Below are 27,244 nucleotides of genomic sequence, written 5' to 3'. Positions count from 1 at the left end.
AATGTTTTTGATTGAATTTGGATTAGCCTTAGTTGTTGGAAATGGATAGGACATATATTACGCAAATCATCAAACTGCATCACGAGGTAAGCCCTAACTTGCAATCCTGAAGGGAAGCGGAATAGAGGAAGGCTAAAGAACACACTACGTCGGGAAATAGAAGCAGATATAAAAAGGATGAATAACAACTTGAAGGAATTGGAAAGGATTGCCCAGGACAGGGTTGAATGGAGAACGCTGGTAAGCGGCCTACGCTCCTTCAGGAGGAGTAACAGGCGTAATTTAGTTGTTATATGTGTATGTGTTCAGGTAAATCCGGGTGATGTGTCCCAAATAGAATGAAACTGACATCCTGGATTTCATTGCTAACCACATTTCAATTGTTCTACGGATACTTCAATTAATATTTTAAAACTTATACAATCCATATAATCTTTCAATAAATTGTTATGTATTCATGCATATTACTGAATAACTATGTTTAGTTGATACATTAGTGTATATAAAATATGGATTAATTCACAAGAATTCATGTCTTCCAGTCAGACTAAATTGTTAAATGCAAATAATAACATTTTAGTCTGTTACGTAATATATTGGTTCTTCAAAATATATTATGGAATCCGTGATTCGCATTTTGCGCTATTCGGGATATATCGATTGTATATACCTGGATTCTAATGTTGATGCTTACATGGAAACTTGGAGTGACGTGGACTGGAAACATTTTTCTATATATTGAGATGTTAATTGATATCATATGCCAAAATTACCGATTGAAATCATGATCTGACATGCATGGTTAACCTAAGCTCAGACTGATCTCCTATCATCAAACTCTCACTTATCTTCTGTCTTAAGTCCAAAGACAGTTCGCTGACTAAACTCTATTGGAATATATTTTCATTACATGTGGGTTTACATAAAGACATACTGGACCATATTATAATTCTGAAAATCGAATTTATACATAAAATAAAAGTGGCTGTGAATAGGATAAGCTGTGGATGATGGGTTAGCAACAAAATAATAATAATAAACGGCATAATGATCAATGATGTGTAATGGGAAAATTTATGACAAACTGAATACATAAACATAATAATCCAATCACTTAGCAACTATAATGATAATAATTTGTAAAACGATTCTAGGCATCTCAACTATTCCTATATTATTCCTGTTACAATAATAACCATGTAATTGCAATTAAATTCGTACATTTTTTGATTTTATAAAAACAAAATTTGTTTATCTAACTAAGGAGATTTTAGTAGAATAGATTGTTTGTTAACTAGTTGATAAACATTTTACTATATACTAAGCAAAGATAGATAGTGGCTAGGAGTGTAATCCAGGCAATATGCACAGGATGCACATATGCTAATAAAAGACTGATCAATTACAATCCTAAGCATCAATGGGAAGATTCATGTAAACAATACTAAGTAGATTTAAACTTCACCCCATTGCACACGCAAGTAGCTATCATGACTCAGTAGCTAAGTGGATAACGCTATAGAGTTTAAAGCGAACGGTACTGGGTTCAAGTTCGGGAGTGAATATTAACTCTGAGATGCAGATGCATTCAGTTGACGAGTCACAAATGGGACGAAACGCGCATCAAACTTGATTCCATTACTATTCCACCACTATCCATCTTTGCTTATAATGCTTGCGATTTAAGGCTATATCGAGGCACACACACACACAGTATGCACATATGCCAACAAGAAACTGATCAATCGAAATCCTAACACATCAATGGGAAGATACAAATAAACAATACCAAGTGAATTTTACTACTTATCTTATATTGTATATTGATAAAAGTCTTAAATTATTATGGAAAGGTTCATTAGTGTATTATAAGTTTGTTTACCATAAAATGATTCACTCCTCTAATTTCTAAGCTTGAAAAAATTTACCTTCATTTTTAAATGTTTATATACTGTATGATCATTTATATCTGTGATTATTGGCTTGTTTTACCTATAAAACTATATTGATTCATTTTAAAAGAAGATAAGAGTTTTGTTTTTCTCTATTGGGATAATTGAAACAAGAATTAGTTGTTTCATGTGTCAATGTTTTTTTAAGGACATTCAACATTCAACTATTTCAGATGGTCTATGATAACAAATAGTCTAGCAAAGTATTAGTATTAATCATCAACATGGAAAGTGAGATTTAGTTATAACAAGAATGATGTAGTTGCCTTTTCTATTTGGGACTAGTTGATTGTTGTTTTATATTGCTAGCTTACTGAAGTTAGAAATATATGTGCCATTAGATATTAACCCAATGTTTAAGCATTGATCGTGTAACTTGTTTGTATTGGGTTCGACTACTACCTAGTAAGATAGAAATTAGATGCTTACCATTGAAATCTTCCTAGTTTATAAAGAACTTTATGCGATGTCATTTCTGGACAAAATAATAGCCATCTAGACTTATTTGATCATTGGTTGAGATATATAACAAGCAGACATGTTGAATAGCATTGCGCAAGTGATACTTCTTTTCTTTACTATCCTGCACACATGTCTAAATTGAAGAGAATTTGTATTTTAACAATTCAATCCATGAGTCGATCTAAGCTAGACCACCATTGAAAACCTGGAAGCATTAGACGACCTTTTCATTCTAGTATGGGACTTATCAGTAGCGTGCAACATGATCTCACACTTGGGACTCGAACCTAGGACCTTCGGTCTCGCGTGAAAAAATTCAAAAATATCTTTAATAACCATGGAAAATTCACTTGAAAATGATCATGCATCTCTTCAATTTCTCGATGCATTTCTTCAACATCCTCTTTTAATTGTTCATTCTCTTCCATAACCTCTTGACATAATTGTTCCACTTCATTAAGACGTTGTTGAAGTTCTGCACTACAATGAATATCAGTAGGACCAATTGAATATTGTTGTTGTTGGTGTTGATGTTGTTCCAAAATGATTGTATTCGGTGAATGATTCTGATCACTTTCTGGAAGTTTTAAACGTTCTCTATAATGTTCAATAGAAAGATTTTATATGTATATAATCTTATTTTTATTTTATAAAAAGAAACAATAAATATACATGACAAATTCAAAGGCAATGTTATGATCGTTGGTATCCGAGATCTAATACTAATACACAACGTGCTACGCACTAACTCCCTCTCTTAAACTGACTACTTGAGTGAGAAGACAAGAGTGAACGAGAAAGTTTATTGTGCTACAAAAACTATATTCATAAATACTCATTTATATACATACACCTCTATTACTTAGCCAACGATGTGCAGTTGTCCTTCAGATCAATTCTGGTTACTTTCAAGCGACCTTCACATTTGGATACTTCTAATTGGCCCACTAAGTGGGCACTAATTATGACTACATTTCTTAGTGATGATTGGTTGACTGAATTTATTCATCTTAAATACAGTTTAGTTGAAAATCGTCAGTAAAACCTAGTAATGATGTCTGCTATGATCATGAAATGTCAAGAGTTAAGATATTTGTTATACAACAAGCTAGCCAAGATAACTATCAACTATTTGACATGATATATTGTTTAAATAACTGACTTCGTCACCACTTACTAAGTTTATTCACTAAAGAAAAGGGCAATGTAAGAAATAAGTTGTCATGTACTCCTTGTTGATGAGTCCTATATAACACGACACTTGGGTTCAGGATTTCTTGACAACTGTTTCCAATCATCTAACATGTGAGAAATGTTTAGGTTATATTCAGTCACTTAGACTAGTGATCAAATTTGAACTTAACCGATAGAATTTGATTAACAATAAAGGACTAGATAAACATGATACTAGTCAGTACTAAGTGAGTAAATAAGTGATCATATATTAGACAACATTATTTTTTGTTGCCTATCATAAGGAATCAGATCATTGCTAAATGGTGGTCTATAAAACATGACCAGTTTTAATTAGATCCTCATAGAGATTTACTAGAAATTGTATTATGGTCGTACTGTAATCCACGTATGGACTAACTTTATTTTTTTTAATTTAAAAGATTCGGTTCCAATTCTCTGAAAGATTTGAATTTCGATGTCTTTTATGAAGAAGCAAAATGCTATCACTGAGCCGGCATCCAACGGTGTTAATGTCTAACTTCAACCGCCACCGTCACCATTGTCTTCAGTGAGCTGATATCTCACAACAGACCCGGTTGAACTCCACTGGTCACGGCTTCTCACTAGAACTCCACAATTGTCTCTTGAAGTCAGTCACTAGGGTGCAGATGGTTTTGTGGAGATTTTAGTAATTTAAATAGCGGAAATCAGTCAGCTTTTTATAGTAGACTTCACCTTAGTTAAACAAATCATTGAAAATCAGGAAGCATTAAATAGTTGCTTTTCATTTACTATAAGACTTCTCATCACAGTACATCGAAGACTCTACAGGATGTCGAATCCAGAATCTCTAGATCTTTATAAAAAATAAATATACAGAATGAACGCATATGAGCTGTTCTAAGCTACTTTAAACTATGTTACTCATATACTTACTATTATTTCATAGAAATAAACCAAATCATCTACTTCGCTTTAACGAATCAAACCAAGAACCACTGATTCATTGAACAGATACTGTGTCTGACTGTAGTTCTATGTTAACTAATATGACACAAGAGTAAGTAAAATGAGTGTATGGATGAAGATAAACTGTCTCACAGAAGACATACTATGTCAACTAAACATATTCTCTGTCTAACTTGTTACACCATTACCTAGCGACTTACGTACATTTTCTACCATTAAAGATTAACTTTTACAGCATATCGAATCATTTCAACATATGCTCATCCAATAAGGCTACAATTTATGGATGAACCAATCAGATTTAAGATAGCAAGTCTTAGATTTTGGCGCAAGATTCATCCACTCATTTGGCTAAATACCATTATAGCTTATATCAGTTCATGATGAAAACACTAACTCTAATGTTCAGTTGTAAATCCAAATCCTAGTTCCTTACACTAATTTATAACCCTCATTTAACCCTCGTAAGTAGATAGGCATGTTAACATTGCTCAAAGGTCATCTCACCGTTCATCCACTAACTGGTATATAATCTAACTTCAATTATCAATAAAAAGAATTCAACTTTCAATAATAACTTACCGATAACTTTTCACTTCTTCTTCTAAATGTCCACAACGTCTTTCAAGTTGTGAAACTTTTTCACGATATTGATCTAATGTAGCTTGTAATTCACTAATGGTACGAATTTTCACTTCTAATTCTATATTTAATTCATCACGTTCTCTTAATAATAATTCATGTTTATCTTCTAATGCAAAAAAATCATTTTCTAATTCTTCCACATATCTTGCATCAATACTTGATGCTGATGAATGACTAATACCAATTGTGGATTGTTGTTGTGGTTGCTGTTGTGATTGTCCAATTGTTGTATTCGCAAGATTAGTGGATTTTCTTAATTCATGATTACGAACATCTGAATCGGAATATCTGTAATAAATGAAAGAAAAAATATGGTAATAAACTAATTTAGAAGTACCTATTGTACTTAGTTTTAAACTATAATTCTATAATTTATTGATTGGATTCATGAGTCAATTGAAGCTAGACCAGTATGGAAAACCTGGAAGCACTGGATGGCTGTTTCATCCCAGTGTGGGACTCCTCCGCAGCAGTGCGAATCCACGATCCTGCTTCGCGACATTCGAACCTAGGACCTATCGATCTCGCGTGAGAACGTCTAACCACAAGACCATTCAATCGGTATTCAATGGTGTTAATGTCTAACTTCACTTAATCCACGAAATTTGAGCCACCGTTCATCACTAACTTCAGTAAGTTACTATCTCACAACAGAACCGGCTGAACTCCATTGGTCACTGCTTCTCACTTGAACTCCAGTAAATAACTCTTGGAGACAGTCGCTAGGGTGCATATGATGATTATAATCAGAGAGGTGTTTTGTGGAGATTGTAATAACTTTATATGTGAAGGTTGATTACAGCGAGGTAGGTAAATTGGAACTCACAAAGATGACATTATTTTACTAATCTATTTAAGTAACAAGAAGACGGGGATTTTGTATAAATTGTTTATTTTTTAAGTATACGATCATTATGGATTGTCGTCGTTATTAAAGAGCTGTTAAACATCAGAGAGTACTAATCATTGGATGTCTACTCAACAACCTGAAGACTAAGCGCTCAATGTCATAACTGAAAGGTCCAGGGTTCAATCGCCAGTGGGGTCATGGATGATCACAGGTAGGGTGTCCTATATTAGAATGAATATCTGTCTAATACGTCTTTCTTTTCAATGGTTGCTTAATTAATTTCAGTGTCTGACGTAAACTATGAACATAAAATGAAATAAGTGATCAACTTTTCCAAATTTTATATGTGCTTCCACGATTTCATACACGATCTCTTGTGAAAGCGAAATTTATTCAAAACTTTACTAAGTTTATTCCTTGAATATAATCATTCTTGTTGTAGGAGCGCTAATGAAGTGAAACTATATTTTTTTCACTTCCACTGATAATGCGCACTGCTGAGGAGTCCCCTAGTTGGACGAAACGGCCATCCAGTACTTCCAGGTTTTCCATGGTGGTCTAGCTTCAATTGACTCATGATCTTAACTATTAAAATTACTATAATATCTACAAAACACCTGAGATTAATTAATTATTAATTAGATGATGTTCATCACAGATTAATCTTAGTCGGGGTACTATTAAAAGTATGAAAGTGATGAATAATACGACCTAATTTAGTGGTTGAATTCATGAGTCGATTAAAGCTAGACTAACATAGAAAACCTGAAAGCACTGGATGGACATCTCGTCCTAGTATGGGACTCCTTAATAGTTCAACTACTAAATTATTACAATCTCCACAAAACCCCTACTTTGATAATAATCATCATGTGCTTACTAGTGACTGGTTACAAGATATATTTCTTGGAGTTCTGGTGCGAAGTCGTGGCTAGTGGAGTTCAACCATTTCTGTTGTGAGACAGTTACTCACTGAAGATAATGGTGAACTGTGGTGCAATATCGTGGATTAGTTGAAGTTAGAAATTAGCCCCGTTGAATACCGATTCAGTAGCCTAGTGGTTAAGCGTTCACGTGAGAAACCGAAGATCCTGGGTTCGGATCCTGAATGTGGGATCGCAGATGCGCACTGCTGAGGAGTCCTATACTACGACGAAAAAACCGTTCAGTGCCTTCACGTTCTTCATAGTGGTCTACCTTACATCGACTCATAAACTCAACTCTTAAATTACTACAATCTTCACAAAACCCCCTTTCTGATAATAATACTATATAGTTTCGAAATGTTTTATTTATGGTAACAAAAATCTATCAGAATGATTCGGTATAGATTCCGAATTGTTTTACAATGGAAAGTCTTTTTGATTGATTGCATACATTCTTATCAAGATTTCCTCACAACAGGTTGTCTTACTGATGTCTAATTGTATGAGGATTGTTTGAAAAAACTGAAAATGTTTGATTGGACAGGTTTGCCTTTATGATTGTTATACATTTTTTATTACTACAATGTCGCCTTATTGACAGTTGAGTTTCGTGCATATTCTAATTGTCTAATTCCACTCAGTAGTGTATCTTATTTGTGTTCATACTAATTGGATTGTTAGTCTCTTCATTCTATGTTGTCATACTGAAACAGATATAGTGGATTGGGTATATTTTTGGAAAGAATCCTTAAACATTCATTACTACTACTACTACTACTACTACTACTACTACTACTACTACTACTACTACTACTACTACTACTACTACTACTACGAATAGCAGTCTAGGTATTTACAGCATAAAACTGTGCTGTTCCAGAGCAAATTTTTGATCTTGAATAGATGATAAGAATCTAGTTATTTAGTAGGTTTATTTGGCTCCTAGTGATTGGAAAACATTAACGTTTATCCTTGAAACCACATTCTATCTTGGCGCCTACGGATCAGTTAAAGAAGGATATTTGTAAATCTTCAGAAAATGATAGTTCACATAATGCTCGAATTCATGTAAGCAAATTGTTTCAGTGAGATTCATTACAACTGATCTATTTTGTCTACAAGTAATCATTGACAGTGAAGCTAGCTAACATGTGTTTTGTTTTCATTATGGATATTAACTCTATCAGGATTCCAAGTACCCGTTTTTTTGTTCGTTCTCAACGTGTTGTCGAGTCATTTAATCTGATGAATAAGTCTAAATAAGATAAGAAGTAAAAAGATTAAGTAATAAGACAATAATTACTACGTCCTGAACGATCATTTCATATTAGCATTTAAAAATCGAGAGACGGGAACTACAGTCTTTACAACAGTCTTACAGAATATTAACCTACCTAGATTCGTTAGTGATTCCTCTCATTTCAGGCTGAACTACATCGTTTTAAAATACTCATTGACGTAAACTTATGCTACTGTGGTGTGTGCTACTGATGTCGACAAATATGAGTAGTATGTATCATCAATCGAAAGTGGAATACCTGGTGGCAGAAGGTTAAGAAGATCAAAGAAAAGAGAACGATTGCCGTGGAAATGAAGGAACAGTGAAGTTTGAGACCGTTGGTTGACATTTTGCAAATGAAGTATTTACTGTATGGTTCTCAGATTTGACTAAGATGTTCTGTAATTTTGTATTCAAACACATTCGATTGTCCCCACTTGTGTTCTCATTCACTACACTACCGATGGTATGAAGCTTTTCTGTATGTTTATAAATAGTTCTCTAATCTGTTCCACAGTCTCCTCATTAAGTATTTACATTAACCAAATGTCTATACTGCATTCTTTTTGGTGGTCATAGCTAATCTGTTAATGTAGATGAATGTGTTTCCGGTATTATTAATTCATGTACCAAGTACAAATTTGTATAATCGTTAAGGCTAAGGATAATACCCGGCTTCTATACCTGATATGGGCGAGGTATTATTTGAACTTGTCACTTAATATCTGCAAGTATGACACTTTAAGCATGGAGTAAGTACGTCACAGTTACTAGTATACTTGTGTACACCAGTTTTTATTATCATCTATCAAGATCACCTAGTCTTCTGTCTAAATTCTCAGTTATCGCTACTTCACCAAAATGATAACTATGTGGTTCTTTCAATAACTTTTAAGCAATCTACAATGAACCTTTACTAAAATATATCCATAGTTCTGTTAGTCAGTAACCCATGGTTTACATTTCCAACTCCGAATATTTTGTTATATACAGACTTTTCTATCCAAGTCAAACGTAGGGCACTGACTTAACAGTGATATAGGTTGCTATTAACACAAGCTGACTGAAAATGAAGATATAAACTAAAGGTTATTGAATCAGTTGTATCTTTCTCGCTGTGAAATTTTATGAACTACTTATATCCAATATAGAAAGGGAGAGAAAGAGGGGGAAAGAAAATGGGGGATAATGTCATACTTGATATTGTCTTAAAACAGAATAATAAACTACCTGAAACTTGAATTGGTATGTGAAATTTTCGATCATACTGAAGTCTAGGACATTTTTTATGGATACAACCAAAGTATATGTTGACAATAAAGGTATTTTAATCAAATGAAATTAATTCTCATAATCCTTCAAAACAATAGGAGGCTTTAAGCAAAAAATGGATAGTGGTGGAATAGCAGTGGAATCCAGTTTGACGCGCGTCTCTTTCTATTTGGGACTTGACATCTGGATGTACCTGCATTACAGAATTTATGTACACTCTGGGACTCGAACCCAGTACCGTCCGCTCCAAACGCCATTGAGTTATCCACTTAGCTACTGAGTCCTGATAGCCGCCTAAGTTAAGTGGATAACGCAATGGCATTTAAAGCGAACGGTTCTGGGGTTCGAGTCCCGGAGTAAACATCGACTCTTAAATGCAGGTATAACCAGCTGACGTATCCTAAACAAGACGAAACGCGCGTCTAACTGGATCCCACTGTTATCCACTATCCATCTTTGCTAAAAGACAATTTTTATTCAAGTTATTCTTTCTAAAATACTGCAACATATTTTTAAATAAAACTGCAGTATTTTTTATAAAAAAAAAAATCAAATCCCTTTTAATTTCAATAGTTGAGATCATGACTTTATTTAAGCTAGATCATCATGGAAAACCTGGAGGCACTGAATGGTCGTTTTGTCCTAATGTGGGACTCTTCAGAAGTTTCAATTAACTCATGATTTCAACTATTAAAAATTACTATAATATCCACAAGAATCCCTTTTAGTTGACAAAAGTAGATGTTTCTAATGATTAAACAAATAAAATTTTGATCAAAACATCACGAAATGACCTTCATTAGATAACCATTGAAAATTTGGGAATAAATGATGATCAAGTAATATCACTATCTGATCGAAGTTAGGCATATAAACAAATTAGATGCTGATTCAGTGGTTCAAAGATTAAGCTCTCAGTGACAGGCCTAAATATTCCTGGATTCAATCTCTATTGAGGTTATAGATGTGCATAGATGAGAAGTGTCATAGTAGTTTGAAACAGCTGTCTAGTGGTTTTTCGTCTCGAATGGTTGTCTAGTGAAAACTAGTTTATGATGTAAACTATAGAATTCAACACTCCCTACAAAGCCACATAACCGATATCATGATGATTCCTAAGTATATTAATGTAAAAAGGTTGAGTGAATGATATTTAACTACATAATGAAAAATAGTTGCGGAACACAGTATAAAGTGGACAGAAATCAACATGAAAATGATGAGGAATGGTTAAGGATGAATGACTGGTCGACTACCACTAGCTATTACCTAATCAATGGATTCACAACAAATTTCACTTCACAAGGTTGGGTTTTAGTGTAGAAAGGATATTAGAATTGCATATTGGAATATTCAAAGGTTTAGAAATAGTAAGCCATCTGATCATCACCAACATAAAACCTGGCATAGATGTATATCAATCTAAGTAGTCACATCCCAGAGCAGTATACTGTAAGTGGATATCAATTTAATAAGCATCAATGAAATGAAAGCAATCAAACGGAAATCTAAATATATCAGGTACAGTAAAAACGGAACAAGTGAGATAGAAGTAGAAACCGTTAATAATAACACTTAACCGAGTAGTTTCCATATATTGATACGGCTCATAACAACAGTTATTGATTTTGTTCACTGATATTATTAATGTATTTCCTAACGAACTGTTTTGCAAATTAACATTGCAAATCAAGTCGGTCGGTGACAACAAAAGAAGAATAGAAAGTGAATTGTTGTATAGTACACCCATTTCTTGACTGAGAGATAACTAATCATCAAAACACTAGATCGATATATAGTCAGAACTGTGTGTAGAAAGTAAACTGTGGACAATCTCATGAATGTATACTATAATTACCTATATCCATATCATAAACATAATCAATAAAGTTTATTCCATAACAAAATATTGATTTCATTCAATAGGAAAATAAAAACAGGATACCAACTTGAAATAAGAGAACAAAATACACAAACCTTTGTCCAACTGCAATTTTTCTTGCAGCAGCTCTAGCCGCTGCATTACTACCAAATAATCCATTGTTATTTTTACTAATTGATGAATCACGTGACTTGGTGTCACAACTACTATTAACGGTAGTAGTAGTAGTAGTATTAGTTGTACTACTACTAATAGAAGTATTAGTAGTATTATCAGACACAACAGCACAACCAACTCCACTAATATTACTATTATTATTATTACTATTATTAATATTCACATTACTATCAAATGATAATTGAGATTTCAAAGTTGAATTCATTTCATCCTTTAAATTATTACTAATTAACTTATGATGTTCAGGTTGTGTACGAAAACAATTTTTACAAACAGATTTACGCCATTGTTGTGGTTCAAAATTAAAACATTCTTTCTTAGTCTTATTATTAGTTGATGTTAATAATCCTGAAGTATCAGAACTAAATGTTGACATGGATTGAGACTGAGATTGGGGTTGTGGTTGTTGTTGCTGCTGCTGCTGCTGGTGTTGTTGTTGTTGTATTTGTGAAGGCAATGATGAACGTCGAAATAATCCACTTTCAGATGACATGGTCTATATGATTATCAACTATCGTCAGCGTCGTTGTCGTTGTCGTCGTCTTCGTAATAAGAGTAATAATATCAGTTATGATAATATTTTAAACATTCAAATCATTGATACATATGTCAATGTAGTTTATTCAATGAATTCAATGGATTGAAAAAGATCATGTCGAAAGTGAACACATTAGAAAACGATTAGTATATAAAGAAATGTAAACATATGGAAGCAGGACATTGTTTTGCTTTATGATTTGACCTTGATGAATAAACTATTCTTTGATGAATAATAATGTTATATAATAGTGTTAATTGTTAAATAGCTGCCCAAATGTGTGTCCTCCCCCCTCCCAGTAAATGTATTAAGTTGTTGTTTATTTTTCTCTCGTCAATGTAACTCAGTGTTTATTTATTTGTTTATTTAAATAACTTTACTAATTGAATAGTGCAGTATTTTCATTTTGTACTGTATAACTCCTCAATGACCAAAAACAAAACACCCAATGAAATAGGGACTTTGACTCGTATAACACTGAATGATTGAGGAAGCGATCGATCGAGCGAGCAAGCGAGCGAGCGAACGAACGAACGAGTGAGTGAGTGAGTGTGCGCGCCAGGGAGAGAGAGTAAATAAGGATTTTGCTTCGTATTCTTTCAAAAAATCCGAATCAATGTTCATTTACTATCATTTGATAAATGAAATCGAAAAACAGTCTGTTATACGAGACACTTTATACAGAAATGACTAATATTGTAAATTTCAAATAGTGCTGCTTTATTTTTTTCTATTCAGTGTATTGCTTGTTCACTGAAGATTTCTATCCCTACTATAGCACATATAGTGACACACACACACACAGGAAAACCTCTTATCCCATGTTATTTAATGTCATGGTGATTGGTATTTTTGCTTCTATAACCAAATATATGATTGTCTCAAGAAGAGGACATGAAGTTACACATTAAAATATTGGGTTTTACATCAGACTATAACAATCCTATCTGTATGGCCTGTCTATATGTTTTTATTATCCCTATACAAGCACACACTTATCCATTATTTATCCAATCATTTCATTGATGATGGGCACTTTTTAATTGATTCATTCATTAGAATGTAAACTATACGTTTATATACAATTGTAAAAGATAGTCAATATACACATATCTGACATCTTCGTAAATAATATCCAGAATGCTATAGATGAAAAATGGTAATGATAGATATTTACGTAACCAGCTAAACAATTTGTTGAATGAATGAACAATTCAGACAACCGCATTAGTAAACAAAAATATACACTTATTATTATTATTATCAGAAGGGGTTTGTGGAGATTTTAGAAATTCCACAGATTGAAATCATCAGTCAATTGAAGCTAAATCACCATGGAAAACCTGGAAGCACTGGATGGCCGTGGATGTGCATTGCTGAGGAGTCCAATACTAGGACGAAACGGCTGTCCAATGCTTCAACTGACTCATGATTTCAATCTGTGGAACTTATTATTATTAACTTACTATATATTTCAAACTTTCTTTTACCCAGTTTATATGTACAAGTATATATTGAGTAAAAGACTGAGTATAAGCAAGGGTGGATAGTGATGGAATAGCAGTGGAATCCAGTTTAACGTGCATTTCGTCCTATTTGAGACTTGTCAGTTGGATGTGCCTACATCTCAGAGTTAATGTTTACCACATTGGACAAGAAAGTGATTCTCAGAACTCAATAGCTAAGTGGATAATGCGATGGCGTTTGAAATGAATGGTACTGGGTTTGAGTCCTAGAGTAAATATCAACTATGAGATGCAAGTACATCCAGTTGACGAGTCCCAAATAAGACGAAATGCTCATCAAACTGGATTCCACTTCTATTCCACCACTATCCATTTTGCTTGTAATGCTTGTGACTTAAGGCTATATCGAGGCAACCGGTACAGTATGCACATATGCCAACATCAGATTGATCAATTGCAGTCCTAAACACAAATGAGAAGATCCAAACAAACAACAGCAAATGAATTTAAAGACTGAGTATGTCTAGGCAGATTATAGAAAATAGTTGATAAAAGAAAAGTGACTAAAAAGTTTATGATCTATTGATCACTTCAAAATTATTTTATTAGTACAGTTAACTCTTTACTCAAAACTCCTGTATGTTTTACCTAGTCAATGGAATGTTTTCTGCTTACCTTCAAGAGCTGATAACATATATTTTACCAAGCTTAATTACTTATTTGAGCCTGTTAATTCTTGTGGAAGAGCATAATCTGCCAACCACGATTTTCCAACGAACTCTGTCTTGGACAATCTTTTCCAGTTGTTTCCAATAACTATTGATCCTCTTGTTGTGTGCTTTCAATTCTCGGAGCGATGTGTTCTCTGATCAACATTTTTTCCTCTTACCTTCAGAATTCCAATTTAGGACTTGCTTTGTAATCCAGTTTGATGATGTCTGCTGTGCGTTATGTATCCACCTCCAGCTTTTTTTTCCTAACTTCCTCATTAACTGAAAGTTGATTTGTTTTCTCCCACAGTTCGTTGTTGCTAATGGTATCCAGTCAAGGAACATTGAGTATCTTACATACACAATTATTCATAAATACTCTTACTTTTCTGATGATAGTTATACTAGTTCTCCAAGTTTCAGTTCCGTACAGTAGAACTGTCTTGACGCTTGTATTGAAGATTGTAAATTTGATTTTGGTTGACAGACAGTTCTTCTGAGTTCTAAATGTTTTGTAACTGTAGGAATTCTGTCCTTACCTCGTCAATCCTTTCCCTCACGTGTACATCCGATCCTCCTTGTTTATCAATGATGCCACCCAGGTACGTGAAAGTGTCCACCTCTTCTAGAGCTTCTTCACCAGTTGTAATTGCGTTAGTGCTCTCTGAGTTGTATTAAAGGGTCTTGCTTTTTCCTGTGTGTGTCGAGACCTACTGATGCAGAGGCTGCTACTACACTGGTTGTCTTGACCAGTATTTGTTTGTATGGGATAGAAGGGCCAGGTCATCTGCGAAGTTCAAATCGTCTAACTGCACCCAAGTTGTCCATCATTTTGTTCAACGAAGATCCGTAGCTTCGCGATTTGGTCTGTGCATGACTGATCCTTACGGAATCCAGCCTGTTTATTTCGAAGTTAGGCGTCTATTGAACCTCTTTTTTGATTCAGCAACGCTCTGTCGGCACTTGTTCTTCTCCTCAAATCTTCCTGAATAGAACGTTAAAGCTTCTTTGACTCCTTTCCTGTCGTCCTCTTTATTAGTTTCCTTTTCTTCAAGTAGACCTTGTAAGGCTTGGAACCTGTTGTTGTGAGCTAACTTGAATTTGTTGAGTTTGCCAGTATTTCCAAGAAAGGCTCTTTTGAACCCTTTTAATGCTGTTTGTCCAAGTGCCTGGTTCTTCTTTAGGTTCAGTTTTATCCCGAAAACCGCCAGGTGGTGATCTGAAGCTATATCAGCCCTACTCCTGGTTCCCAAGTCTTCCATTGACCTTCTGATTTTGTTGGTGATGCAAATATGGTCGGTCTGGTTCTCCTTGGTGTGATCTGGTGAGACTCATATAACTATGTATATGCATTTTTATGGGAATATAGTGTCGTCTGTAATCATTTCGTTGAAGACACACAAATTTGCAAGTCATTCACCATTCTTATTCCTTTCTGGTAGTATATGTCGTTCCATGATATCGTCATATCCGGTGTTATCTATCCTGACTTTGGCGTCTAGGTCTTCCATCAAGATGGTTAAGTCCTCTCCTGGGCACTCCATGCTTTTTAATCCATGAAATGTACTCAGATCAATCTAATGAAACTCATAGAATAAAACAGTAACTAAATCTGTGTCATACGTGGAACTCATTCAATGCAACATCTTATCAATATATGTTCTTAAGTAATTTCACAGTGATTATAATGGAACAAATATAATTATATGTTTGACTCGAAGATAAATTTATTCGTTGCCAACTGCTCACAATATTGAAGAAGAATGACATAACTCTTTTTTTCAAACTGCTGAACATCTAGTGAAGAGTTCAACACAACTGTAACCTGTGATCGAAAATCCTTATCAAATAATTCACGTAGTCTGTGCTAATCCGGTACAAAGAAAAAATTCATCCAGTTATCAAGGATGATTTGGTAAAGTAGCCAGAAATACTGACTTAGACAGTTGAAATAAAAATAATTAAGCTAACCAATTTAACTGTCATAGAACATGGTTACTGATAATGACTCACAATTCGTCTCACACTATTTTAAGCAGTTCCACAAAGTATGGAATTATTTCTTTATGTTTTTGGAGGTTACCACAGTCCTGAACCTAACATACGACAGAATTTCAATGCTCCTTGAATATTATTCAATTGATAGAAACTAACTTTGGATTTTATCTCTGATCAATACATAACTATTCAGAGAAATATTTTTTATTTAATAGTTGAACTCATGAGTCAATTGAAGCTAGATCACCATTGAAAACCTGAAAGCACTGGATGGCCGTTTCGTTCTAGTATGGGACTCCTCAGCAATGAACATCCATTACTATTAGAAAAGATTTCACTTAACAAGTCAATGATATTCGTAACTATATTTTGATGTCTTTGGTGTATTGGATTCCTGTGCGAACTGTCTTGACATAAGAATTTTGCTTTACGTTTCATGTAGAACAGATGTATTATGACCATCAGTGTGATCCAGGACATGCGGTTTGTTCTATTTAAAAATCGTTAGTTGAAATATCGAAATATTAAAAAAAGGTTTTTTCCAATCACAAAGAAAGGAGAGTAGCTGAAGCGACTCATATAATGCTTAATCCTACTTCTCTCAATAGAAAAGAAGGCCTTACCATACATCCTACTGGGACTATCCATCCTAACCACCTAGTCTGATATTATTCATAATTCACACTATTATCTTACAAATTAAACTCTATCCTTTTTCATCATAAAAGTCACACATTTTTCATCCTTAACTGTGCACACATACATACACGAAATTTCATATACATGTCGCCTATGAAACACCTTGACCGAAATGACATGACATTCACACAATCAGACCTGTTTTTTGATTGATCACATAATATTCTTGTTGTTCGGCTGTATTATTTAAACTTGGATTAATTTTGATTTGGTTATTTATTCTCTGAAGAAGTGGTTTACACTGAGTCACGAAACTTCAAGTCCCAGTGTAAACAATACTGGGTTGTAGTGCGGTGTGTGCTACTAATATCGAAGGATATAAGTAGTATGTATTATCAGTCGAAAATGAAATACCTGATAGCAGAAGGTCGACAAAAAGAGAACGAGAACATTGAATGGTTGTTGTGGAAACGAAAGAACAATGAAGTCTGAGACGACTGATTGACAATTTGCAAATGAAAATTTACTGTATGGTTCTCAGATTTTACTAAGGCGTTCTGTAATTTTGTGTTCAAATACATTCGAGTATCCACACTTGGGTTCTCAGTCATTACAGTAGCAGGTATATCCAGCTGACGAAACCTTAATATAACAAAATTGAACATCCTTGATTTCAAGGCTAACTATCACGTTTATTTATTTATTTGAACACATAAATATTGATACAAAGGGGCATCGAATACATATACGTCACACAAATCGTTCGATTTGTATGAGGGCTGAAATACTTCAACGACCCCAAAACAGAACCACCTGGTTTTCTTAGGGAGCGACAACTCGAACCTTCCACCTAAACATCTAATCCATAAGGCAGTGGAACAACATCATGAGATGCAGTCTCATGGTAGTCGGTGACCAACAAGTGGTTCATATGCCATTTGTTCCCTCAGGATCCTGAAGCGCATGTGCACCATTGATTTAGAATGAGGGTTCTCCAACTCCCTCAGGTGAGTCCTCCAAATCCACCAATTCGGTTAAAGCTCCGGATATTCACTTTTCGTTCTCTCAATTTCGTAAACAATAGTAATGCCGTGAGAATGTAGTGAGTATGACTTCCTTGTCAGTGGCTTTATACATGAGGCCATGTGTGAGCATTTGGACAGGGAGAGGTGACCGTTCCCACCCTTGACCATACCAGGGCATTTGGGGGCTATCTATCCCATAAAAAACATTCGTTATAACCTCACTTTGAAAAAATTTTGTTAAAGATGTTTTCTTGTAAAACAGTCTTATTAGTCTTTAATAACCAATCATTCTTTAAAATTTTCCTTTATTAATATTTTGAATCAAATTAGTTGATTCTCTTCTAAATGGTTACTTGCAAGGAACATCAAGTCATATGAAAAATTAGAGATAGTTTAAACAAATTTGAATGACATTGATAAGTGAATAGAATTTTAACTGAAATTGTTGAGAACTGAATAAAAAGTATCTGAATTATTCAGATATATTCCTTAAGGATCCACTAAATTTTTAATAAGTGTTCTAGTGAGATGTCGTGACTAGAGGAGTTCAGCAGGGTCTGTTGTTACACAGTTACTGAGGGCAATGGCGGATGGTGGCGTAATATCATGGATTGGCTGAAGTTAGAACTTAACACTGTTGAATACCGACTCAGTGGTCTAGAGGTTAAGCGTTCGCCCACGTGACTGAAGGTCCTGTGTTCGGATCCTGAATGAGGGATCGTGGATATGCAGTGCTGAGGAGTCCCATACAAGGGGGAGCGATTTTCCAGTGCTTCCAGGTTTTCCATGATGGTCCAGCTTTAACTGACACATGAATTCAATTTTCAATAAGTGTTTTGTAGATTATAACAATCTGATCCAAATTGCTATGACCTACTTTCGTCTATTACATATAACTATTTGGTGTCCAAATCTAGCGGTTTCGCTTCTATGACAATGGTAAACAAAGAACTGCAATTTTACAGTTGGGAACAATAATTGTAAATGATGTTAGTAACAAGTAATATTCAATGAATACTTTTCAAAGAGCTGTAAATCAACCAACAATATAGATTAAATTGTTAAATATGAATCTTTTCACGGATTTTCAATTTATATGTATGGGCAGAAACACGTACATAGAGAGGAGCAATCGTGATCTACAAGTAAGGGTGGTGGTACACAAACCCAGATGGTTGCAGAAACAACTAAATTCCAATGGTCAAATAAAATCACAGGATAGACAGACATCTTCCATTACGAAACATTTGGTTGAGACTTATTATAAGGTTGATAACAAGTCAACATTCTTAGTGTTGCACAAAAGCCTTCTAGGGAGTATACTAAGGTTTATTGAAACTTTGGCTATACGAAAACTGAAATCCCCTTTGTGTGTCCAAAAATTAGTTGTTTTTATCCTTTACCTACTCTGACAAAACTGACTTATTATTCAGAGTGGTTATCATATTGTTTTTGTGTACTTCAATATTTTTCCTTTGTTATGACTTACCCTTAATCTGTCTAGTTGACCTTTTAGTATTTATATAAAAATATTTTAACAAGTATATGTGTGTGATCAGATTGTTCGAAATGTATTGCGGAAATAGATGACATAATTCTGATAGCCTTCGAGACTTCCTTTCTATTTAATTCAACCATAGAAATATAATATGAACATGTTATCAGGAATCAGTTGATAAGTGGTTAACGCGATGGCGTTTGAAGTGAATGGTACTGGATTCGAGACCTAGCGTGAACATCAACTCTATAATGCAGATACATCTAGCTGACGTACATCAAACTGGATTCTACTACTAGTAACTATCCATCTTTGCTTAAAATGCTTGTAAATTAAGGGAATATTCAGGCAATACATACAGGATGCACATATCCCAATAAGAGACTAATCAATTTCAGTACTAAAAATCAATGGGAAGATTCAAGTAACTAACACCAATTTCATGGGAAACTTTAATACATTTATTTTCTATATTCAGTTCATCTGCAAAAAATAAATGAATAACCCTTTTTTTCTGTCTAACAGACATTTATTAGTATAGGGGTTGTAGAGATTGTTAAGTTCGAATCCCGCGAGCGGGATCGTGGATGCACACTGCTGAGGAGTCCCACAATAGGACGAAACGGCCGTCCAGTGCTTCCAGGTTTTCAATTGTGGTGGTCTAACATCAATCGGTTCATGATCTCAAATAAAAAAAACATTTATTCTTTATCTTTCATTACATAATCAACGTTAAGTTGACGAATGTACTGGTGAATTGAAACGAGAAACAAAGAATAAAAAGAAAATACAAACATTACACCGTTTTCCAAGTTGTCCATAATTGATTTCAAAAATTTATTCTTTTACCTTTAACTATTAAAGATTAATATCAGAAGGGGTCATGTGGATATTATAGGAATTTAGATGGTTGTGATCATGAGTCGGTTAGTTGAAGTTAGATACTAACACCATTGGATGCCCGTTCATCAGTCTAATGGTTAAGCGCTCGTGTGCGAGACTGATAGGTCCTGGGTTTGAATCTCGCGGGGGGCGGGATTGTGGATGCGCACCGCTGAGGAGTACCACAATAGGACGAAACGGCCGTCAAGTGCTTCAAAGTTTTCCATGGTGGTGTAGCTTCAATTGACTCATGATTTCAACTATTGATATTAACGATTAAATGATGTACATATTAATGTTTTGTTCACAATAAACACTACAATTATTGTTATTATTATGACTTAAAGTAATCACATAACTACTATGTACAACGTATTTGACATAGATGGATTTTTACATTCATCAAGTATACTACTTAATTGCCTTGGTATGGCCGAGGGTGGGAACGGTCACCTCTCCCTGTCCAAATGCTCACACATGGCCTCATGTATAAAGCCACTGACAAGGAAGTCATACTCACTACATTCTCACGGCATTACTATTGTTTACGAAATTGAGAGAACGAAAAGTGAATATCCGGAGCTTTAACCGAATTGGTGGATTTGGAGGACTCACCTGAGGGAGTTGGAGAACCCTCATTCTAAATCAATGGTGCACATGCGCTTCAGGATCCTGAGGGAACAAATGGCATATGAACCACTTGTTGGTCACCGACTACCATGAGACTGCATCTCATGATGTTGTTCCACTGCCTTATGGATTAGATGTTTAGGTGGAAGGTTCGAGTTGTCGCTCCCTAAGAAAACCAGGTGGTTCTGTTTTGGGGTCGTTGAAGTATTTCAGCCCTCATACAAATCGAACGATTTGTGTGACGTATATGTATTCGATGCCCCTTTGTATCAATATTTATGTATTCAAATAAATAAATCTAATTAATCCGGTCTTAATTGATTCTAATTTGATTTACAGTTGGAAACACTGTGATTTATAGGTTGCTTTTTGAAAGTAATGAACAAAAGAAACATTACAAAATCGATAAATTCACTTAACGTTTAGCATACTTTAAGTATATTTATTATTCATAGGCTACCTCTTATATAAATCTTAATTATGTTTCATTCATTCAGTAATTCTGTACACAAATGAATTGATTCACAGAAAGGAAATAACATTTACAAATGGCGACTATTCTGTTAGGGAAGTTCAGTTTATTTATGAGTTGTTGTTCAGTTTCCAAATAATCTCGTCAGATATAAAGAACCCATTGAAAACATTTAAAGATAAGATAGATGTTTTATCTCAATGTTAAGAATCTTAGCCTTGTATACCTGGAACTGTATTTGATCTCAAATCTAGGACCTTTTAAGTTTTATTATCATGAAATCATTGAGTTAGAATTCTATATTCCACAATTTTAGAATTTTATCAATCTCTGTTACTTGAAAACGGATTCCATTTAAGATACTTGTCTCATTTCTACTCTTATCATTCATGATGATAGTTTATTTGTGCGATTAGATATGACTAAATAAGTGTTCACCATGGATTAACATAATGAATACAAATGTATTGAATTGAAATATACGGCGATAACTCTAAGCATAATTGCGATATTATATACAATAACTCAACTCTCTTCTAATCCTAAGTACTTCAAGATTTATTGAAACATGTCAAACATAGGATAAGAAGGTTTCTATGATGATAAGGAGTATTTGAATTATAGTATGAACTAAGAATCCCAGAAATAACGTAATCGGATCAAGAAGTACTAGACAAGCACAAACGAATGTATTGTATTTGGAATTCCAAATCAAGCATTCAACAAGTACCAAGGAATCATCAGTTCATTCAAACACCACAGTTTCTATCCATAATATAATAGACAACTACCAACTACAAATGAAATTAGTTCGTATCGGAAAATGTATAAAACAATGAAAGTTAGAAAATTAATTGAAGTTTCTTGTGAAGTATATTGAAAGGGTTTGTAGTGACTTAATTTTATCAAGAGAACGCGATTGGTTTAATGGAAACAATTATTATTATGACCAATTGTACCAGTGATTGTTTTACTGTACTTGATTGTTTAACTGTATTAAAGACATCCATTATTCTTCTTCCATTCTTTCTTACGTTGGTTGTGGCCTTGCACGAATTCGGTTACGCTCAGTAACCACACTTGTAACCTGGCACGATCTCGGTATTCTTTCGATACCACGAGATCACCAACAAATACATCTCGACTACAGCCATTAACTGCCTTCTGATATTTGGCCTACGGGGATCTTATCGGTTAACTTGCACGTAGTCTTCTTGTAGTGGGGATCATAGTCAACCGCGACTCGATGCCACGCTACAGGTTCATGAAAGATTATTGTCCAATCTTTTAGCAGTCATAACATAGAAATCAAACTAATTCATCTGATCAAATATTAGAACTCATTTGACTGTAACTATGATATTGTAATAAGTGATCAATTAGAATCATGATATAAAATCATTTTAATCATGTATGAGTCTATAATTTATGCACAACATTTGAGTGATGCTAAAGTGATTTTGGGAATGTCCATCTGCTTACACAGGGCTAAATGACAGTTATAAACAAGTGTGAGCAATTAGAAATATGTTTTACAATGGATGGCTAATAATTATATTTAAAGTTTTCATCATGAACTGACATCATCAAAACAACTTTCTGTCAACCAATATCAAAGTCACAATCTTCAATACGAGTGTTAAGACAGTTAGTTTTTTATTGTACGGAGCTGAAACTTTAAGTACTACTACAATAATCATCGAAAAGGTACAGGTATTATTGAACAATTGTTTACGCAAGATACTCAATATCCGTTGACAACATCAGAAACAACCTACTGTGAGAGAGGACAAACCAGCTTCCAGCTGAGGTGGGAATTAGGAAGAGAGGGTGGAAGTGTATAGACCATACGTTAAGGAAACCATCAGACTGCATCACGAGGAAAATGACAATTTGGAATGCTGAGGAGAAAAGGGAACGTGGAGGACCACAGTACGTCGGGAATTGGAAGCAGACATGAGGAGAATGAATAGTAACTGGAAACAACTGGAAAAGGTTCTATAATACAGGGTTGGATGGAAAATGATAGTGGGCCGTCTCAAGTTAGTGCGTAGGTAAGCAGGGCTTCAGATTCTCAGACGTTTCTACTAGGTTATTTGGAACGTGACTTATTCTCTCTCTCTAATTGAGAGCTTTACAATTTACTGGTTATTGAACAGTGATCAATTTCATGTTTGTCCATTCTTTCAGTGTAGGTTTCTACTAATGGACTAATCCGTTATATATTTGTTTTGCAGGAGGTTAATAACTTTCCGAATGGCTGAGTGGTAACCATGTTGGGTGAAAGACAGCAATCCATCGAAGGAGATAGAAGATGATCAGTCAATGTAGTAAATCGATTGGAGTTAGACACTAACACTGTTAAGTGATGGTTCAGTAATCTATAGGTTCCCGTTCTTAATTTACTCTGTCACAGACATGCTTTTAGACATAACACCTACATTGTCTGACTATCAGGGGTTGATCTTCTACCAAATGTTTTACTTGCTGACTTAGAACATGCAGATTATATGGTTATGTTTGATCAAGATTCTGACAAACTGCAATCTTCTGACTACCCTAAGCATCAATGCTAGCATGTTTGTTATGCATTTACTTCATCATTGGCCTTCATTATCCGCAGAACTATTGACAGGGGATGAAGTAGTATAACACTGTAAGGATGAGAAGTCGATTGATTAGGTACGAACTGAGGTGTTTGCGACAACTATTCCGTTTGCTTGACTATCCTCCATCTCGACAGGATATGTTGTCTGGTGTAAGAGTAAGATGAAAGAAAGACAAGGGCAGTAAATCCAAGAATGGCGTCAGTCCATAAAGTGATTAGCATTTGGACTGAACCATGTTATTCGATATAGACTAGCGAGTTTTCGTGACTATCGTAACCAGTGGTTAGAGACTTTGAATGATATGGCTCGGAATCGTTTGTAATGGTGTACGCACATTGATTGTTTATCGTCATCTGGATCCTAAGATTCTAAACTCCTCGTAACCATTGTTTTGTTTTTGTTTCACCACTGATACTGTTACTATCTCTACTATTCTGAGAATCGATCTGAAAATTTCATTTCTCTGTGCTAATAGAGTATGGTAACTTGAACCAGTATATATACGTACAGATGCTACGTTGTGTCTGGCTGACTGACTGATATCTATAGGTTAAGCGTTCGCATGTAAGACCGAAGGTCCAAGATTTCATTCCCGGATTCTGTGTCGTAGATTCGTTGACTGCTTCCACGTTTTTAATGATGGTTAAACTAAAATCAGTAGGCCATTTAAAATTTACGGAAATTTTAAAATTTTCACAAAACCCTTAACTGATAAAGTTCACTTTTAATATAATTTCCAATTGAATTATGCAACAGTTCAAGGGAGATTCATTTATGTAGTCAATGAAATGTACATTACAGACAAATTATACACACACACACAGACACACAAAATTCAAGTTATGACACAAAAATTACTTCTGTAATTTGACCTCAATACGTAAATTATGAAAAGTATAACCTAGTTGCCGACATAGATTCGGTACTATAAGGTTACACGTTTATCTGTTATATAACTTTAAATAATACAAACAAATATATGATATTTCAACTTTTCATTATACATTTTCAAATCTTCTATCGTCGGTTATTTTCTTCAGGACATACGATTGATTTCTAGTCAGTTGCCTAATAACTAGCAAAACATTTTATCACTGTACAAGTTAACTTCAAGAAATATATATATATATATATATATATATATATATATATATTTGAAGGGTTTTTTTGTGGATATTATTAGTAATTTCAGTGATCTAGTGGTTAAGCGTTCACGCGCGAGACCGATAAATCTTTGGTTTGAATCTCACCAGGAAACGTTTTCAACGGAGTATCGCTAGACCGGATGAAAGACTCAGTAGACGTCTAATGTTGAGATCAACAGGCTGGATTCCGTAAGGATCGGTCGTGCACAAACTAAATCACATCACTGCAGATCATCGTTGAACAATCAGTTGAATGAAACTCGTCACTATACATCAACTTCATTGATTATGAGAAAGCATTTGACCGTATGGATAGGGGAACATTATGGAAACTTCTTTGACATTTTGGTGTGAGTAGCTGAGAAAATCGTCAAAATCATACGGAATTGATACAATGTACTATAGTGCAAACTGTTGCATGGAGGACAGCTGACAGATATATTCGAAGTGAGGACCGAAGTTAGACAAGGCTACATTTTCTCCTCGTTTTCTTTGTTCTGGTGGTTAACTGCATTATGAAGACCTCGATATTTGACGGGAAGCATGGAAAACAATGCGCAGCTTGCGTGTGGTTAGACGATATAGACTCCAATGATCACTTGGTTTTTCCATCACATATACGCCAACAAATGCAGGTGAAGACAATCAGTGTAGTAGAAGCCCCTGTATCAGTAGGCTTCAACATACACAAGGGAAAAGTCAAGGTCCTCAAATTCAACACAGAGAACACTAACCCATTCATACTAGATGGAGAAACTCTGTAAGAGTTGGAAGAATTCACGTATCTGGGTAGCATCATCGATCAACAAGGAGGATTCAATACAGATGTGAGGACAAGGATTGGCGAAGTAAGGGTAGCATTTCTACAGTTGATGAATATACGCAACTCAAAACAACTGTCTGTGAACCAATATGGAAGTGAGAATCTTCAATGCAAACGTCAACACAGTTCTACCGTATGGAGCTGAAACTTGGAAAACTACTACAATGATCATCGACAATGTACAAGTATTTATGAACAATTGTCTACACAAGGTACTCAATGTCCTTTTGTCGGATACTATCAGCAGCAGTCTAATATTGAAGGGAACAAACCAGCTTCCAGTTGAGGAGGAAATTAGGAAATGACGCAGGACACCAAAGTATATCAAGAGTCAATCGCCAACTTGAAATCCTGAAGGGAAACGGGAAAGAGGAAGACCAAGGAACACACTACATCAGGAATTGGAAGCAGACGTCAAGAGAACGAATTTCATGAATTGGTTGGAGTTAGACATTAACACCGTCGAACTTCGACTCAGTGATCGAAAGGTTAAGTGTTCGTGCGCGAAATCAATAGGTCCTGTGATCGAATCCCTTAGGGGGGATCGTGGATGGCTCATGATCTCAACTATTAAAATTACTATAATATCCACAAAAACCCCTTCTGATAAATATCTATGTATGAATACATATACATGTATGAAATATTTTCTATCATATATGTGTTACTCATAAGTAGTTAATATCTTGTCACAAGTTATTTCTGTGGAAGTTAAACAAGTTAATCAAATACCGCTGAACATCTATTGAGCCTCGTCTGATTATTCAGATAAATGTAGATAGAAAGGATAAAAATTTATTTCGATCATCTCTTGATTGCATGACTTTACCAGAAATGAAATAAAATTAAAGCTCTTTAGTTTTTACATTTATATATGTATTTGAATATGAGTATCAATGATGCTTCGAGGTGAAATGATACAAACTTTGATAAAATAGGTATGATCTAGTAATCATTTATGTTTTGCATTACCATAACTCATGATGATCACTTGATGAAACCCCTTTTATTTCAGTCATAACATACACCAAGGACAAAGCAAGATTCTCAAATACAACACGCTGAACACCAACCCAATCACGTTTGATGGAAAAGCTTTGAACGATGTGAAATCTTTCAAGTATCTGTGAAGCATTATCGATGAACAAGGGGGATCGGATGTAGACGTAAGGGAAAGGATTAGCAAAGTAAGGACAGAATTCCTATAGTTGAAGAACAT

The 27,244-nt window shown here is 34.7% G+C and overlaps 1 protein-coding gene across 1 annotated transcript in view; it reads right to left on the bottom strand.

The window, feature by feature from the left end:
- MS3_00000776 (uncharacterized protein) overlaps nucleotides 1–27,244 on the bottom strand; it is a 100,391-nt gene that overhangs the window by 66,180 nt on the left and 6,967 nt on the right. The window contains exons 2-4 of the mRNA XM_051208417.1: nucleotides 11,509–12,755; nucleotides 5,142–5,492; nucleotides 2,765–3,011 (exon numbers count right to left, since the gene is read on the bottom strand). Of these exons, the coding sequence (XP_051064446.1) occupies nucleotides 2,765–3,011; nucleotides 5,142–5,492; nucleotides 11,509–12,083 (1,173 nt within the window). The 5' untranslated portion in view covers nucleotides 12,084–12,755. The remainder of the gene's footprint in view (nucleotides 1–2,764; nucleotides 3,012–5,141; nucleotides 5,493–11,508; nucleotides 12,756–27,244) is intronic.

Source organism: Schistosoma haematobium, chromosome 7 (genome assembly GCF_000699445.3).
Source record: "Schistosoma haematobium chromosome 7, whole genome shotgun sequence".
Taxonomy (NCBI): Eukaryota; Metazoa; Platyhelminthes; class Trematoda; order Strigeidida; family Schistosomatidae; genus Schistosoma; species Schistosoma haematobium.
Note: the sequence above shows the minus strand (reverse complement) of the source record. Positions and strands in the feature narration are given on the sequence as shown.